General features: G+C 40.8%; 1 protein-coding gene across 1 annotated transcript in view; it reads left to right on the plus strand.

The window, feature by feature from the left end:
* LOC123982192 (collagen alpha-1(V) chain-like) overlaps positions 1-15,437 on the plus strand; it is an 80,763-nt gene that overhangs the window by 47,409 nt on the left and 17,917 nt on the right. The window contains exons 23-48 of the mRNA XM_046067611.1: positions 120-173; positions 260-304; positions 1,048-1,101; positions 2,132-2,176; positions 2,395-2,448; positions 3,686-3,730; positions 4,129-4,182; positions 6,046-6,153; positions 7,397-7,450; positions 7,928-7,981; positions 8,785-8,829; positions 9,022-9,075; positions 9,157-9,201; positions 9,311-9,364; positions 9,472-9,525; positions 9,615-9,668; positions 10,319-10,426; positions 10,593-10,682; positions 11,240-11,293; positions 11,599-11,706; positions 11,803-11,910; positions 13,029-13,082; positions 13,237-13,290; positions 13,402-13,509; positions 13,597-13,650; positions 13,780-13,887. Of these exons, the coding sequence (XP_045923567.1) occupies positions 120-173; positions 260-304; positions 1,048-1,101; positions 2,132-2,176; positions 2,395-2,448; positions 3,686-3,730; positions 4,129-4,182; positions 6,046-6,153; positions 7,397-7,450; positions 7,928-7,981; positions 8,785-8,829; positions 9,022-9,075; positions 9,157-9,201; positions 9,311-9,364; positions 9,472-9,525; positions 9,615-9,668; positions 10,319-10,426; positions 10,593-10,682; positions 11,240-11,293; positions 11,599-11,706; positions 11,803-11,910; positions 13,029-13,082; positions 13,237-13,290; positions 13,402-13,509; positions 13,597-13,650; positions 13,780-13,887 (1,719 nt within the window). The remainder of the gene's footprint in view (positions 1-119; positions 174-259; positions 305-1,047; positions 1,102-2,131; positions 2,177-2,394; positions 2,449-3,685; positions 3,731-4,128; positions 4,183-6,045; positions 6,154-7,396; positions 7,451-7,927; positions 7,982-8,784; positions 8,830-9,021; positions 9,076-9,156; positions 9,202-9,310; positions 9,365-9,471; positions 9,526-9,614; positions 9,669-10,318; positions 10,427-10,592; positions 10,683-11,239; positions 11,294-11,598; positions 11,707-11,802; positions 11,911-13,028; positions 13,083-13,236; positions 13,291-13,401; positions 13,510-13,596; positions 13,651-13,779; positions 13,888-15,437) is intronic.

Raw genomic sequence — 15,437 nt, forward strand, 5'->3', positions numbered from 1 at the left:
ATATGGAGCAACAAATCACTCTTGACATCCTTCACAAGGGAGGTTTTACTCCGGTAAAAAAAGTAATAAAGCTTTGTATTTATAATGAGGTTTCTAAAATGTGCATCATTTTCTTTCAGGGACCTCAAGGAGAGCCAGGACCTCCTGGACAGCAAGGCAACCCAGGTGCCCAGGTCAGTGATGAACAGGCTGTCTGACATTAGGTGTTTCTTTCATCCATCAAATAAAGTGTTCTGAGGATTCTGTATCCTTTCCACAGGGACTTCCAGGGCCCCAAGGAGCCATCGGACCTCCAGGAGAGAAGGTAAGATACCACATGATAAGCAAACAACTATAACAATATCTGCAACTCCACAGGAAAAAATACTACCATCATGATAAAATGTTAATAAACACAGACCCCAAATCTATAAAATTGCAGGAAATAGTCTGATTCATTTGCATGAGCCAAGTTGCTATCTTATTCAGTTCCAAATGCTTATCACACTATTATGCAAAAACATCCCCAAAGCAGGACCAAATAGTGCCTAGTCGACAGTACAGATAGATTTTAATCCTGATACATTTTAATCCAATTTCAGCTAAATCACATTTGCCAGCTTATGTAGAGGGTATTCAGTTTATTATGAGAGTGCTGGATTTTGAGAATGAATAATGTAGGTATTGTGTTTTTCCTGATAATGAATAAAATACTAGAAGGCTGTGCTATTTGATGAAGCAAAATTGAATGGAGTAAACTGTTTATTTGAAACTGTTGGTTCAAAGAGGTCTTCAGTAGTCCAGGTCAGGTTGATCATTGATCATAAAAACACAGACTTACTGGATGATCTGGGTGATTTAAACATCAGCATGTTAGCATTGTCGTTGTGAGCATGTTAGCATGCTGACATAAGCATTTTGCTCAAAACACCACTGTACCTACAGCCTCACAGAGCCTCTAGCGTGGCTATAGACCCCTTAGTCTTGTTTTTACAGACTCTTATGATGCCTTTAACCTTTGATGTGTTGGCCTACTTTGTCTGATTTGCCCTAACATCTTCTATGCAGGGTCCTACTGGAAAGCCAGGCTTGCCAGGAATGCCAGGAGCTGATGGTCCACCGGTGAGTTTATAATACTCCATATCCGAAATGTATACAAGTAGCAACAGCTTTTCTCTTTCTGCCTTTCTGTATTTCCTTTTGATAATTTGCCAGTTATAATCGGCATAACTGTGAGAAACAATATTTCCAAAGCAGTACATAGAATGTTAGTGTTTTATAACCACTTAACACTTTCAAAACACACTGAGATAATTATTTGGCCCAAACATATGCATGAGACAACACATTACCACAGCTGTGTGAACAGTGGAACAACCCACCCCCACACAGGCATATAGGTGCAAACACTCTCTTACCCATCTTTGCACAGACCGCAAAGAAGACACCTGTGCTAATGGCAGATGTGTCTTCGAAGGCTCCAGGTGGCCCCTAAGAGAGACGGAGATGAGAGGGGCTGTCAAATATGAATATGCAGTGAAAGTAAAAAGATACACGGAGATGGTGGGAACAAATATGAGGGATTTGATGAAAGAGAGGAAAGAGAGATTGAGGGGAGCGAACACTGTACAAAGTCAGCTGGTCCTTTAATGGCTTTGAGAGTCTTTTTTGAATAGCAATAGCTGTCCACGATTTACACACTCAGCTTTTTTAATTCAACCATTCCACCATCTTCTATCAATCGTAATATTCTCTCTCTCAGTGCACCATCTTTGCCCCTCATTTCTGTCCTCTTTGCAGAACTCCTTTGTCTCATGAGAATGCAATCAATTTCCTTCCAACCGTTTTTTCTTTTTCTTTTTACTGTACATCCATATTAGATGGGTTAGGGTTTTTGTGTATGTATGTATTGTAAAGTCCCAAAACGGCAGTTTTGGTTTTTAGAGCTCAGTAATAGCTCTATAATACTGTGCATTAAGGATAAAAATCCTGAATGAGATTGAACTCCAAAGGCCCTTATTCCAATTTTCCAGTTTGATACTTCCTCCCATAGTTTTACAACGTAATCCCTCAGTTATAGGGGTTTTGTAGTATTTATGGTTGTAATTATTCTGAAATGAGATGCAATAATATTTCTCTTAATAATTCACAGGGTCACCCTGGAAAGGAGGGGCCTTCTGGAGAGAAAGGGCACATGGTAAGTTGTATTTCTTTCTCTATTCTATCTTACTTCTGGATTTTTTCTTTTCTGAATTTATTTATGCTTTTCTAAGTTTCTTTCCCCTCCCTTCGTCCTAGTTGAGACACATTTGCATAAAACATTTTGCATTAATGTAGGCATTAACACTGTGGGTGCATGTGTGTACTGTAATTGTGTGTGTGCTACAAGCTCTCACCAAACATCTATTTCCCCAGGGCCCTGCTGGCCCTCAAGGACCCATTGGTTATCCTGGGCCCCGAGGTGTGAAGGTGAGATGATTATCAACCATTAAGAAATTAATTTGTGATATCATCAGCTAGTGGTGCCCTGCAATTACCAACTCTTATGGACTAATATTTGCCTATTATCTTATTTAAATGTCTCTGGGGGAAAAAAGCTCTGTTATTAATTCCAAGGTTTGTCCAACAACTACTGTGACTTTGTAAAAAGCTGTTGTTTCATAAATTAAAAGGCCTAGTTTCCTGCTAAATTACCTTCCCTATAAAGTCTGGAATGGTTCAATGACATCTGCTTTTGTCACAGAGACTTAAAAATGATCTTAGTGATACAAAGATTAAGACAGGAAGGTCAGCTTTTCAGATCTTACATCACTTTGCTCAGATCATTAAAGCTTTCACTGAGAGAGGGGATCACACAAGTGGCTTGACTTCTAGCTAACAGTCCCCCTGTTACATGGCACTAAGGTTAGTCACAGGGGCTGATAACGGCTAAAGGCGCACAGCTCCTCCCTTGTTGGCTGTCATCAGTAGCTGATAAAACCAAGACAAAAGAAATCCAATTAAATAACGTCTTGGGATGAGGTTGTGATTGAACCAATCATTAAAGCTTCCACTGAGAGATGAGATGACACAAGGAGCTTGACTTCTAGCTAGCAATGGCCCTGTTACATGTCTGAAGTGTCTGCTCTCTCTGGGAAGATCAGACGAAAGAAAAGTAGTTAAGAGTATTTGAATTGCTTTCATAGTTACATTCTAAACTACAAAAATAAAACACATCTAAATGCTTTATACCCTCCGTAGCACCCAGCAAAGGCTGATTTTTGCTCCTGAGTGAAAGTTGAAGAAACCTGATGGTTAACTGTGGTTTAAACTCTTCTTTATGGTCAACACTTGAGGCCAAACAGTGGATCACTTCACAAATCTGAGGTAGAACATTCAAAACAATTATGATAAAATCTTTGTCATCAAATATGCACGTGTAAAATCAAGTAAAAACTTTTTTCAGTCCTTTTTTCTCAACAAATAAACATTTTAATAAACAAAATAAGACCTTATTTTTGTTTGATTCAAGTGAATAAAATCAAACATTTATTCAATATTTATTGAACATTTGTTATATTGTTATTGAAAAAAATTATACGGTGAAAGTTATTGTTATTCTTTTGTTATTGTTTTATTGTCCAGCCCTGAATGTTCTACAAATCCCTACTGTTTGTCCAATATGGACCTTTTTGGCCTGTAACGTCTGTCTGTTCATGCATCACAGGGAGCCGATGGTGTACGTGGTCTTAAAGGAACCAAGGGAGAAAAGGTAAGAGAGCTCAGACCATTGGTTTAGAAAGTCTAAGAAAGCAAATGTGTGAAAGGAAGAAACTTTGAACTTTGGAGAAATTGTCGCACTTGTACGAATTATACTGAACATTAATGGTGGTGATAATCATGGTAGTAGTGGTATTGCATTAAATGTTTCTTGCTAATGATGATCTCAATGAAATCCTGTAAAACTGATCTGAATTGTGCTGGTACAGACGAAAAATAGGCGATCTAGAGTTTCTATGGCAACAGGGGATCTCGCCAAGACCCCATGTCTGTGCGTGTATGTGTGCGCTCGTCTTTGAGTGTGTATGAATACCACAAATTGTTTCAACATCTGCATTATCCCTTTCTTTCTCCTTCATTACCTCTCTGTCTCCTTTATTCTCCTGCCAGGGAGAAGACGGCTTCCCTGGCTTCAAGGGAGATATGGGTATCAAGGGTGACAGGGTAAGACTTCTTTGTTTATATTTTACTCAGCAGGACATGTCTATCGCGTAAGTAATTAGACCACTGTAACTCAAATTGTTTTGGGGGCTTACTTTTGTTTGGGGTGACCTTTACCTGAACTAAGTGAAAGTACTCCTGACACATTAGCCCCTCAAGGCCTAGGCCTCTGTGACAACTGTGGAATTGTGGGTAATGAGCAAGCATAAGGTGTTTGTTGTTCCTATCGCCAGCTTTTAGTATGTGTATGGGCGTATGTGTTTACGTGACCAATTCCTTTTCTACCCCCTCTGCCACTTTCCAGTCAGTCTGAACCTCGAACAACTTCAGGAGAAAAGCACAAGTGTAACAGGAACAGCTTCCTTCTACAAACTGCATTAGGGATTTACAATGTTAAATAGTAGGAAAACCATCTTTTACATGGAGAAACATTACTCGCCCTAGCTCGTACTTCAAACATCTAACCCCCAGTCCAGGCTGTCTAAAGCCAGCCGACTACAGAAAGGAAGTCAATGGCACTTTAAACCCCTTCAAACCCGAGAGAGAGACATGGGGCTCCAGCCTGTTTTCCTCTGGAGATGTAGCAGATCCAGATGAAAGCAAGGATTTGAGGAGGCCCTCTGCTCTGGAGGAAACAGACATGGACTAGAATCTAAATGACTCATTTTTAAGCATGCCTACGAAAAGTGTGTGCCTGTGTGTGTGTGCTCAATTTAAAGTGTTCTCTTTGATGAGCTTGCAAGTGTGAGTCAAGTACAGTTTGCTTGATGCCGTTTTATTTGTACTTGAGTGTGGGTGTGTGCGCGCGCACTCGCTTGCTTGTTCAATTCTGCACAAGCCTTTAACTAGATACCTTTCACACGCCACTGGGTCTCCGTCGCAGTGACTGCTTGTCAGAGCGAGTTTGTACTCTGTCATTTTGTGTGTGTCCTGGTAGAAAGGGAGCACACGTACAGAGAGAAGCAATAACAGGATCGTTAACTGCTTTGAGGCTTCTTTTTTTTTAAAGAAACGTTACACTCACAACTGTTTTAAAATCCAACCTGAATTATTGTGAATAGAAGGACTTATCTGCTCAACAACAAAAATATGTTATCTAGGTGGCAAAAGAATGATCTAATACAATGTATACAATACAAAATATGAATAATTTCTTTCTTAATATGACGAGCTATTACATGAAAATATACATATATTGGATAGCTTCATATGTCCCTGCTGAGAACTTGGTTTCAAATCTTTTCAAATTGACATTCATGTGGCGACATAAGTAAACAACCCCCAAACTGTCATCAGACATAGAATCAAATACTGCTACATCCTGATTGGTGAATGAAAATACTTGACATCACCTTTTTTTCTAGCTCAGCCCCACCCACTTCAGACCAATAAGAAGAGCACAGACAAAAAACAAATACAGAAATCTCTCATGTGAATTACTTAAACTGTTGCATTCATGTAGGACACCATTGCTCTTAGTAAAAAGCTGATTGAGAGAATAGGTATTCAGGGCCTTTAATGGTACAGTATGGTAGTGCAGTATTGCAAGTGTGCATTTTTTCATGCTACAGCAATAATGCGCCCAGAAATGTAGTAATGCACCAGCAAAAGGCAGAAAAGAAGAAAAGTGCTAGCTTGTGTGTACATTATCTAAACAATTCAAATATTAAAATATACAGTACACCCAAAATGTATTTTAAGGAAATACATTGTTTGTAATACATGTTTGTCAGGCCTCAAGGATATACAAGGATATATGTTGTGAGTAAAATGTCAACAATGTACAAGGAAACTCCATGTAGTTGGATCTAGTGCATCATGTTGAAGTATACGACATGTAATTGTTGTGCTTCCTGTGCTTTCCAGGGAGAGCTTGGATCAGCAGGACCCAGAGGAGAAGATGGTCCTGAGGGACCAAAGGGCCGCTCAGGTCTCCCAGGAGATGCTGGTCCTATTGGCCCAACTGGTGAGAAGGTAAGCTCCTTTTGCCAGTTTGCCTTCACAACCAAAAGATATCTCACAGATAGTGTGTCTCTGGCCTACATTTTACACTCACTAATAAAACAGAGTAAAAAACCATTTTGTATCATTAGTCATGTTTGATCTAGAATGATAGCTCAGCAGGGCTTAACAAGGAAAATAGTTTTTCCGATCGTTCTTTTCTGAACAGAAGCCAATATTTCATTGCTGCTGATCTTGAACCAGCTGGGAGCATAAAATGGATTCAGTTCTTAACATTCTTTATTGTTAAATTGAACACTGGGTAAGCTTGTGCTGACAGTACTTAAGCCATTTTGTGGTTAAAAAAACAACCACCCCCCCCAAAACCTCATTCTTTTCCAGAGGATGCAGCCTCTTAATGGTTTTTTGCTAAAGGCTTGAACAGATGTTGAGTATTATTGATACTGTGCTAACAAACTTGTGCACAATCTGATTTGGCAAGTCATTAGCCAAAGTTGGAGTGAAAACTGTACTGTTATGTTCAACAGTGCACATGTTTATTATTTATACAGCTTTCTCCTTATATTAAAGTGCTTGTTCTGAATCTGAGTTTTACATATATTTGCATTATCGCAGTAACACTGCATTGTAGATGTAGACGCTGGTCTGTATCTGGATCACCCATGAGGTAACAGCTGAGTCATTTTCCTTTTTAATTAGAGCCTGTGCAGCAGGCATTTCTAACAATCTAACACTGAGGCGGTTCTAATAATTGCTGCGGTGATTTGCAGGTGCTCGTTCACATTTCAATGTAGTTTTACAACTAGAGTAAGACTACTATTCTATTTGTTTACATTCACAGCTGTACAAATGTACAGTACAGTATAATGATACTGATTTTTATATGAATGCTGTGTAGAAACTGATAATTATTTATTATTTTAGCTGTATTAGCTGAACCCACAAAGGACTATATTTCATGTACAAAGTCTCTCATATATTTAATGTATGCATCACAAGCACCATGCATTATGGAAGTGAATGCATTAAGGAGGATAAGCTCATAAGATGTTGAGTTGTATTATGGGAGTTGTAGGATCCAGGATTTTTGGAGCTTGACATACTAAAGACTGAAAGTTAAAAGATATGTGTCTTTTTTAAATTCATTTTGACCATTGTGTTTTTTTAATGTGTCTCTAATGAGTCCCCCAAATTTATGGAATGCTAAATCACTAGAGCAGCCTTTCAAGTGAATCAAAAATTCACTCATTTACAGGGTAAACTTGGAGTTCCCGGATTGCCAGGATACCCAGGAAGACAAGGACCAAAGGTAATTGCCGATATACATGTATTTCTAAAAATACTGTCTTTAGTTCACAGATTACAGTATAGAGAAGCCCTAAAACCCTATTGATAAGGGACAGTTTTTTCAGCACAAGTGTCACTACACTCATGCATATTTCTGTGTGTGTTTTAAAAGAGAATGGAAAATGCATACTGTACATGTGCATGTTACGGCTGCTTTGCTGAACTTTTGATGGCTCATCCTTTAGCCTCTCCGGGACAAAGCCGCAGTCTGACAACTGGACATGCTTGAACCTCCCTGATCAAAGAGCCGGGGATTTGAATATGCCTTTTGGTGTCAGCCCTCAGATCCTGATATGACCAGAATAAAACACTGTTATTTATGGTGCATTTAATATCCTGTTGCATTTAATATTCTAGGGATATCTCAGGGAATAAACAAAGGATACAATATTTAAGGTTTGTCTCTCAAATGATTAATTGCTCTCTTTGTCCAACACAGGGATCTCAGGGTTTCCAAGGTTTCCCTGGCGCCAATGGAGAGAAAGGAACTCGGGTATGTCAGATAGACTTCTTATTATTCTTCTCATTCCTACAAGGGTTGGATCGATACTGACGTAGCGATGGAGACAGGCTTCTGTCCCTGCTTCAGATTTATCAACCTAGAGGAAGTTGCATGGCTCTAAAATAAAGATTTTTACCAAGGACAGAAAGACGATTGCGTTTCTTCTTCATTACCACTTACACAACTCATTTCGAACAACCGAAAGCATTGTTTATCACTTTGTGGTAGTTAAGCAATGTTTCATTTTCTTTGTTTAAGTGATGGGCCATTAGCTTGCCTGCAAGAGTAATGGTTTTTCACCACGAGTGGAGCAAAGCACAAAAAGCTTTTCATCTTCACAAAACATTTGTGAAGTTTATGAGACCAAGCTCCCAGACAAAAAGGGATAATAGTGCCATTAACATACGTTCACAGTGCTTGTATAAAAACTTAAAAGCCACACATAAGATATAATTGTTTTTTCTCATTAAAGTTGTATGCAGCCACTGTAGTGGTAATGGTGCTTTAAAATCATTATATTGTGCATTATTGCTTATTAAAATGTGCTATACTGAGATAGTACTGAATCTAATGTAAGTGGTGATAAATATTGATGGTAATTTTGAAACTGGTAATTCATAATTATTTATTAATGATAAAAGATTATCACAGAGCTCATAAATGGCTCAATTCTGTTGAAATGTGTTCAGATGTTACTGTCTGCTGGCATTAGATTCATCCTTCTAGAGGATGCAGTCTCTAAATGATGTGAGTGTCACCCCTTTGATCATTGTGTGTGTTCTTCGTGTCCACAGGGAACAGCAGGAAAGTCTGGCCCACGCGGACAGAGAGGACCAACGGTTAGTCTTACTCAGCAGACTCGTGCTTATATACAGATGGCGAGCTTGGCACCTGAGTGAAAATGGAGGTTCAACCTGGGCAATGTTTGAGGGGAACCCACACCGATTCAGCCTTGAAGCGTCATATTTTCATGTCACAAATACCTCCTGGGATCCTTTCTGTGATTTGAATCACTTTGTTTTTTTCTCAAGGGGCCTCGAGGAGAGAGGGGACCAAGAGGACCAACAGGAAAAGCTGGACCAAAGGTGCGTAAAATATTTCACGACCACTTTCTCTCATATATTGTGGTACAAGTTTACCATTTACTCCTTATTTTGTCTCATCAGGGTAACTCAGGAAATGACGGCCCACCAGGACCTCCCGGTGAGAGGGTATGTACCATCACACTGTCATCAAGGTTCACTTTATTCTCATAACATATATTGGTTCACATAAGAGACAACTGGTTATAAACCAGGAATCATTTGTTGTTTTTTCCAGGGTCTGCCAGGGCCTCAGGGACCAACAGGCTTCCCAGGCGGAAAGGGCCCCCCTGTGAGTCCAAACTCATATACAACACACCGTTCTGCATGCAAACCCATCATGCCTTTTCCTTTGTCATCCTGTACACTGGCATTTATAGATTTGTATGTATTTCTCAGGGACCTGCAGGGAAAGACGGACTGCCTGGACATCCTGGACAGAGAGGAGAGACTGTGAGTAAACCAGTCTGATTACTCAGCTCTTCATCTGTTTTCTGCAGAGTCAGTTATGTGACCGTTCTGTTGTGTCTTCACATACACAGGGATTCCAAGGGAAGACCGGCCCTCCTGGTCCTCCAGGCGTGGTTGGACCTCAGGTGAGTCACAGTCACTGACCATATTGCTGCCTCACATGTATTATCACATATGGTTTATATTTGTATATTGATAGTATTTCTTTGCACAGAGACAAATCTCCATTAAGTTCTCAACAGGGCAAAAAAATGTTTGTATTAATTAGTGTTGAAAGATTTAAAAAAACATGTGTTGTGCATGTATTGTTCAAAATGTGTGTGCACAAAAAGTCAACAGAAATCTACAAGTGATCATTAAAATTTGCCAGAACACTCTCACCATTTTGTCTACTGGACAAAACAATGTATTTATCCTCATACCTATATCTCACGAGCCATGCCTTAAGTGTTGTTTATCCTCTTTGAAATTAGTAATGGTCTCTTCATCCATTATGCATAAACATTTAACAGACTTTCCCTCCCAGCCGCTCTGCTAAAGCCAGCTGAGAGCACTGATGATAACGGAGCTGTATGTGGCCTTAATGACTAGTAGGCCTCCCACACAGCAAATGCTCTGCTTCTCCAAGCCACGTTTTGTAATAGATCGAGAAATTGTAAAATTTTGTATTAAATTGCTGATTTTGCTCACAGTGTTTCTCTTCTTCGCACCTCCTCTGCAATTGGGCTTTATGCTGTAGCATCCGTGATATTACTTATTTATTTTTTAATTGTAGGGACCAACAGGTGAGACTGGACCAATGGGAGATCGGGGCCACCCTGGACCCCCAGGCCCACCTGGTGAGCAGGGTCTACCCGGAGCTGCAGGGAAAGAAGGAGCCAAGGTGAATCCTGAAGCTTTTATATTTTATCTTTTTAGTGCCCCCATCAGCGTTATACATACCTGTAATAACTGGAAGTTATTAATTTAAAGTGGAATTTGGAACATAAAAATAAAAAGACCCTAACACCGAATTCATAGGGTTAATGGCATTTTGCTTTGACCTACAGGGTGACCCTGGTCCTGCTGGCCCAGCAGGTAAGGATGGCCCACCTGGGGCAAGAGGATTCCCTGGAGAGAGAGGTCTTCCTGGCCCTGTGGTTAGTATTGCCTTTTGCTCAGTACAGTAGCATCACACAAATTCAATATCTCTCACAGCTTGGATATTGCATAATAGTCCTGGGCTATTAAATTGTTGTAAAACTGTGGTAAACTTCAAGAAACAGACATGATATTGGATCCCTGAGTGGGCTTCAGAAGAGGAACAGTGTGCTCTGGGCTGTTTATTTTTTTTATTTAATTTTTTTTTATTCTAACTTGACAAAGTCGTGTCCTTGTAGTTATGCAATTCTTGCTATTTTCTTACTGCTGAGTTGTTAGACAGAAATCAATGGCAGAAACAGCTTTTTGTTTAACTCTAGAATGCAGAAATGATGCGATACACCTGTTCTTTTGTAATGAAAATCGATGTTTGCAGCAGTTCTGGCAAGTCACTGTTCTTCCTGTCTGCTCTCAGCCTCCACTCTTGGGACTATAGGAGGTTTTCCGTCTCATGCTGAGCTTGTTTGAAGATAGGGAGTCCAGTGTAAGACAGGAAGTGTGCTTCCCCAACAGATGTGTTTGTTTTCTGAAGGCTTCATTTTATTTTGTTCTGCAGGGGGCCCACGGCCTAAAAGGGAATGAGGGTCCACACGGCCCACCTGGCCCTGCTGTGAGTACAATTTACTGCATCCGCATCCTCAGTTTGTCTCTTTCATTCTCTCACTCTCGCTCTCACCTTCCAGATTCTGTCTCCATCTATGGGAATTATCTTCATAGCAAAGTTTCCACCCTCAGTTGTTCCAGGCGCTTACATAATATAATGATATGCACAGTCAGCTACTTACATAAGAGAGGTCTGACCTATTTGGTAGGGTAGATATGCCTGATAGTAGTGATTATGTTTCAGTGTTAAAACTTTGATGTCTTTGATATTTTTTGCTCAGTTACTCTTATTGCTGTGCGTTGGTGCTGTAGGGTTCTCCTGGTGAGCGTGGTCCTGCTGGCCCAGCCGGACCTACAGGTCTGCCTGGACGTCCTGGCCCCCAGGGACCTCCAGGCCCTGCTGGAGAGAAAGGCGGACCGGTAAGAATATCATATTATAGAGATTTCTGCAACATACAGAAACATTTCACAGATTAAGCATGGCTGACAACATGGTATTATGAACAAATATTTCAGGGAGAGAAAGGACCTCAAGGCCCAGCTGGAAGAGATGGCATTCAGGGACCTGTGGGTCTGCCAGGACCTGGAGGACCTCCTGGACCACCTGGGGAGGACGGCGACAAAGTGAGCCCATTTTCATGTGTTCTCCTCCAAGTGAAGAGAAATATAATAAAATTTAGTAAAGCTGCATGGGAGCTTTAATTTTTTGAGCACACACACTAATATACAGATCACGTACACTTACGACCTAACATAGACACTAAACTTTGCAGTTGAGCTCTAAGCCAGATACCTTCTCTTGTTTTTCCCTGTGACCTTAAACGCTCTAAGGGGAATTTGTCTGACAGAGTTTACATCGATTAACAGATCTTTAAAAGGCAAACCTGCCTTGTTTTAGCTTTGTTCCCTTCCATACCAACAGACCGAGGAGAGGGAAGGATTTTGTGGCAATGACAGAATACGTGAAAGTGACCCTCCAGTATTCAGAAGTGAGAACAACGCCTCATCCTCTCTAAAAACATTTGCAGGAAGATCAGCCACGGAGATACTCAGAGGATAATCTCTTATCCTTTGAAGAACGCCTCAGCTCTTAACTGGCCTTACAATGGTCCCCGCGGTGCAGACGGACACAGAGAATAAAGAGGGTATTTGCCATGCAGATAAAAAGGATCTAGCAAGCTAATGTTTACACACATATAGACACTTTCTCATGATAAGTCAGCAAACAACTCCAAGACCTTTATTTTTAAGAGACTAATACTGCCTCACAAAAAGCATTGTCTGACTCAAACCCAAAAGTAAATGCCTTTGGCTTAGGCCGTTATTAACATTATTTCTCCAAACACCCACAGCATGTGGAGGCTTCGAAAGAATGGTGCAAGGTTCTTCGCTCTGGGAATGCTGGTGCAGGCAGGTTGAGATGGGACTGATTATTCTGTTTTGGCTGCTAGTAGCGCCAGTGACTCAACACTCATGATAAGCTCCCCTCAGATGTCATCTATATATGTCATCATTTGTCAGAGAACTCGAGATGTGCTTCAAATATCCATAGACAGATGTCAAAAAAATGTTTTATCAAAGGTGGGATTTAGCTGAGTGTAGGTTTTTATCGTGCTTTGAAATGTCAGTTTCTGTTCTGGGGAGTGTAATAATTTAACTTTATTCATTGTTACATTTTATCTCCCTGCCACTTGCCACAATTTCATATGTCTTCATTTCACACTGATCATTTTGTTCCACAGGGAGAGCTTGGAGAGCCAGGCCAGAAAGGAAGCAAGGGTGACAAAGGAGAACATGTAAGTTGTTTATTTGCAGCGTTATCATAAATATATAATTTTGCAGCCTGCGATCGTAAGGCTAATTCATTTAGATTCATGGGTTTTAAAAGGTTTGAGTAGTGAAGGATATGATCGTTGATCGTCCTTTTGATGTGTTCCTTCTCCTCTGCAGGGTCCACCTGGTCCTACCGGCCCTCAAGGACCTGTTGGAGCACCTGGTCCTGCTGTAAGTGTCTGGTTTTCATTTGGTGTTAAGATCATTCAACGCCTCATCTACTGCATCTGTTAGACCAGCAGAGCCAACAACCCGTGTATCTCCTGATTGTGACCACTTCAGGGTGCAGATGGTGAGCCTGGTCCCAGAGGTCAGCAGGGTCTATTTGGCCAAAAGGGAGATGAAGGATCAAGAGGATTCCCCGGACCTCCAGGCCCAGTCGGGCTGCAGGTGTGAACTGCAATCAGAAACACACTGATGAACTATGGTCAAATGTTATCATTAAGAAACATTGAGACAATATGATTAACTCCTCAGGGCTTGCCTGGTCCACCTGGTGAGAAAGGTGAAACTGGAGACGTTGGTCAAATGGTAAGGGCTTGATTGAGAATACAGATTTTTAAACTTTTTAAGTGACTGTGTTATTATCCAATAGGTTACATTACAAGTTTGCAGCTGAAGTGTCTTTATTCATTAGACTATATCCTCTCCTCTGTGTAGGGTCCACCCGGTCCTCCTGGTCCCAGAGGCCCCTCAGGACCCCCAGGAGCCGATGGTCCTCAGGGACCTCCTGGTGGTATTGGAAACCCTGGTTCTGTTGGAGAAAAGGTAAACCTCTCTTCAGTTTGTAGTTCGATCACTTTTCCTGTGCTTGTCCATGTTCTGTAACTTTGTTGCTCCAGATGACCCCCGATTCTCTGAGGTGGGTGGTGTGGTGCAGCTGAGGTTGCGTTTATGTAGGTCAGGTAGCATAATGCTGTGTTGATGGCTTTTTTTAAGGGGGCAGTTGCACCTGCCACGTCTTTAGTTGCCGTAAGTGTAAACACCGACTACTCCAAAGTCCCATAAACTCCTCTTAGTTATGTTGTTTGGTGCGTCTTTTCATTTGATGGTAATTGTATCTGTCCTGCAGGAAATTAAGGAAATGCATAATCACTTTAGTAAACAAAAATTTTGATTAAAACGTATTTTATTTAACTTTATGCAATTCTGCACCCTAAGCGCACATATCATTGTCTACCAAACCAGTTTTGTGCACATAATTATATAGAGAAATTGTGATTTAATTGTCTCCTGGAACATTTATTTTAACTGCAAAAAATACATCACCTACCCAATACTGTATTTGGACTGCTGTATAAGCTTGGAGAAGCTAGCCTGGACTGAAACTATCTATGGCTTTTAAAGTGGACTAGAGGAGCTGTTGATGTGATTGGTCATTATGTAAGCCCACTCCATCTGCTGAAATGTATTCCTTCAATTGACAAATGTATTCATCGTCCAGCCTATGTGATCCAGATGGCACCTGGCCCCATTCCAAAAAAGTGAAAAGTGCAATGCCCCTCTAGATGTGAAGTTTTAAAATATAGATTATGCCGTTTTTTCCCAAGAAGTAAACAACATAACAAAGGACCACAAGTTGGCTTAATGTTACAAATCCCAGACCACTATTGCACATGCCTGTGTGCCTGTGAGTGGTTTTTCTAACACTTTAGAAGAGATAGAGTCAGTGTGCGAACAGTTTCTTTGAGTGCTCTGTGGTAAAGACTGTGAATGATACCTCTTTAAAAGGCTTTTGCAGCCATTAATATTGCCCATGCTTATTTATATGATACCCTTTGAAATGGGACATTTTTTTCTGCCGCAGACTGACAAATGCACTGCAAATCTACTGGACAGGCTGTCATCCCCGACAGTACTGTTGCTAGGTGGAGAGTGTGTGAATGAATACTCAAAGTCACTGTACTTGCAATTCTAAGATGATAAATGCATTATTGAAGGAAAGGTGGCTCAGAAAAGCTCCTGCTCTTTATTTGTTAAAGCCTTTTCAGCGTTTGCATCTGCTGGACTGCAGTGCTGTGCACCTTCTCCTCACATTTCTGTGGTGATGGTGTGATTTGTTTTATCTGGTTCAGTCAATAGAATCACCTTTTGGTAATTTATAATCTCCCTGAGGATAGCCGGCCCTTCTCCTGTGCAGACAAATACAGCGCTATTTTGACCTAATCGCTCTTTAGCTGATCTGGCGTTTTATTAACCAGCCCAGGCAGCTGGCAAGCAACTGAGGCTTTTTCTGAAAACACAGCCCTCATATATCTGTGATGAGCAGCTGTCTTTCATGCTCTTGGTTTCCCTGTGCTCAGCAGCTTTTACTAGCA

The sequence above is a fragment of the Micropterus dolomieu genome, linkage group LG13 (assembly GCF_021292245.1).
Source record: "Micropterus dolomieu isolate WLL.071019.BEF.003 ecotype Adirondacks linkage group LG13, ASM2129224v1, whole genome shotgun sequence".
Taxonomy (NCBI): domain Eukaryota; kingdom Metazoa; phylum Chordata; class Actinopteri; order Centrarchiformes; family Centrarchidae; genus Micropterus; species Micropterus dolomieu.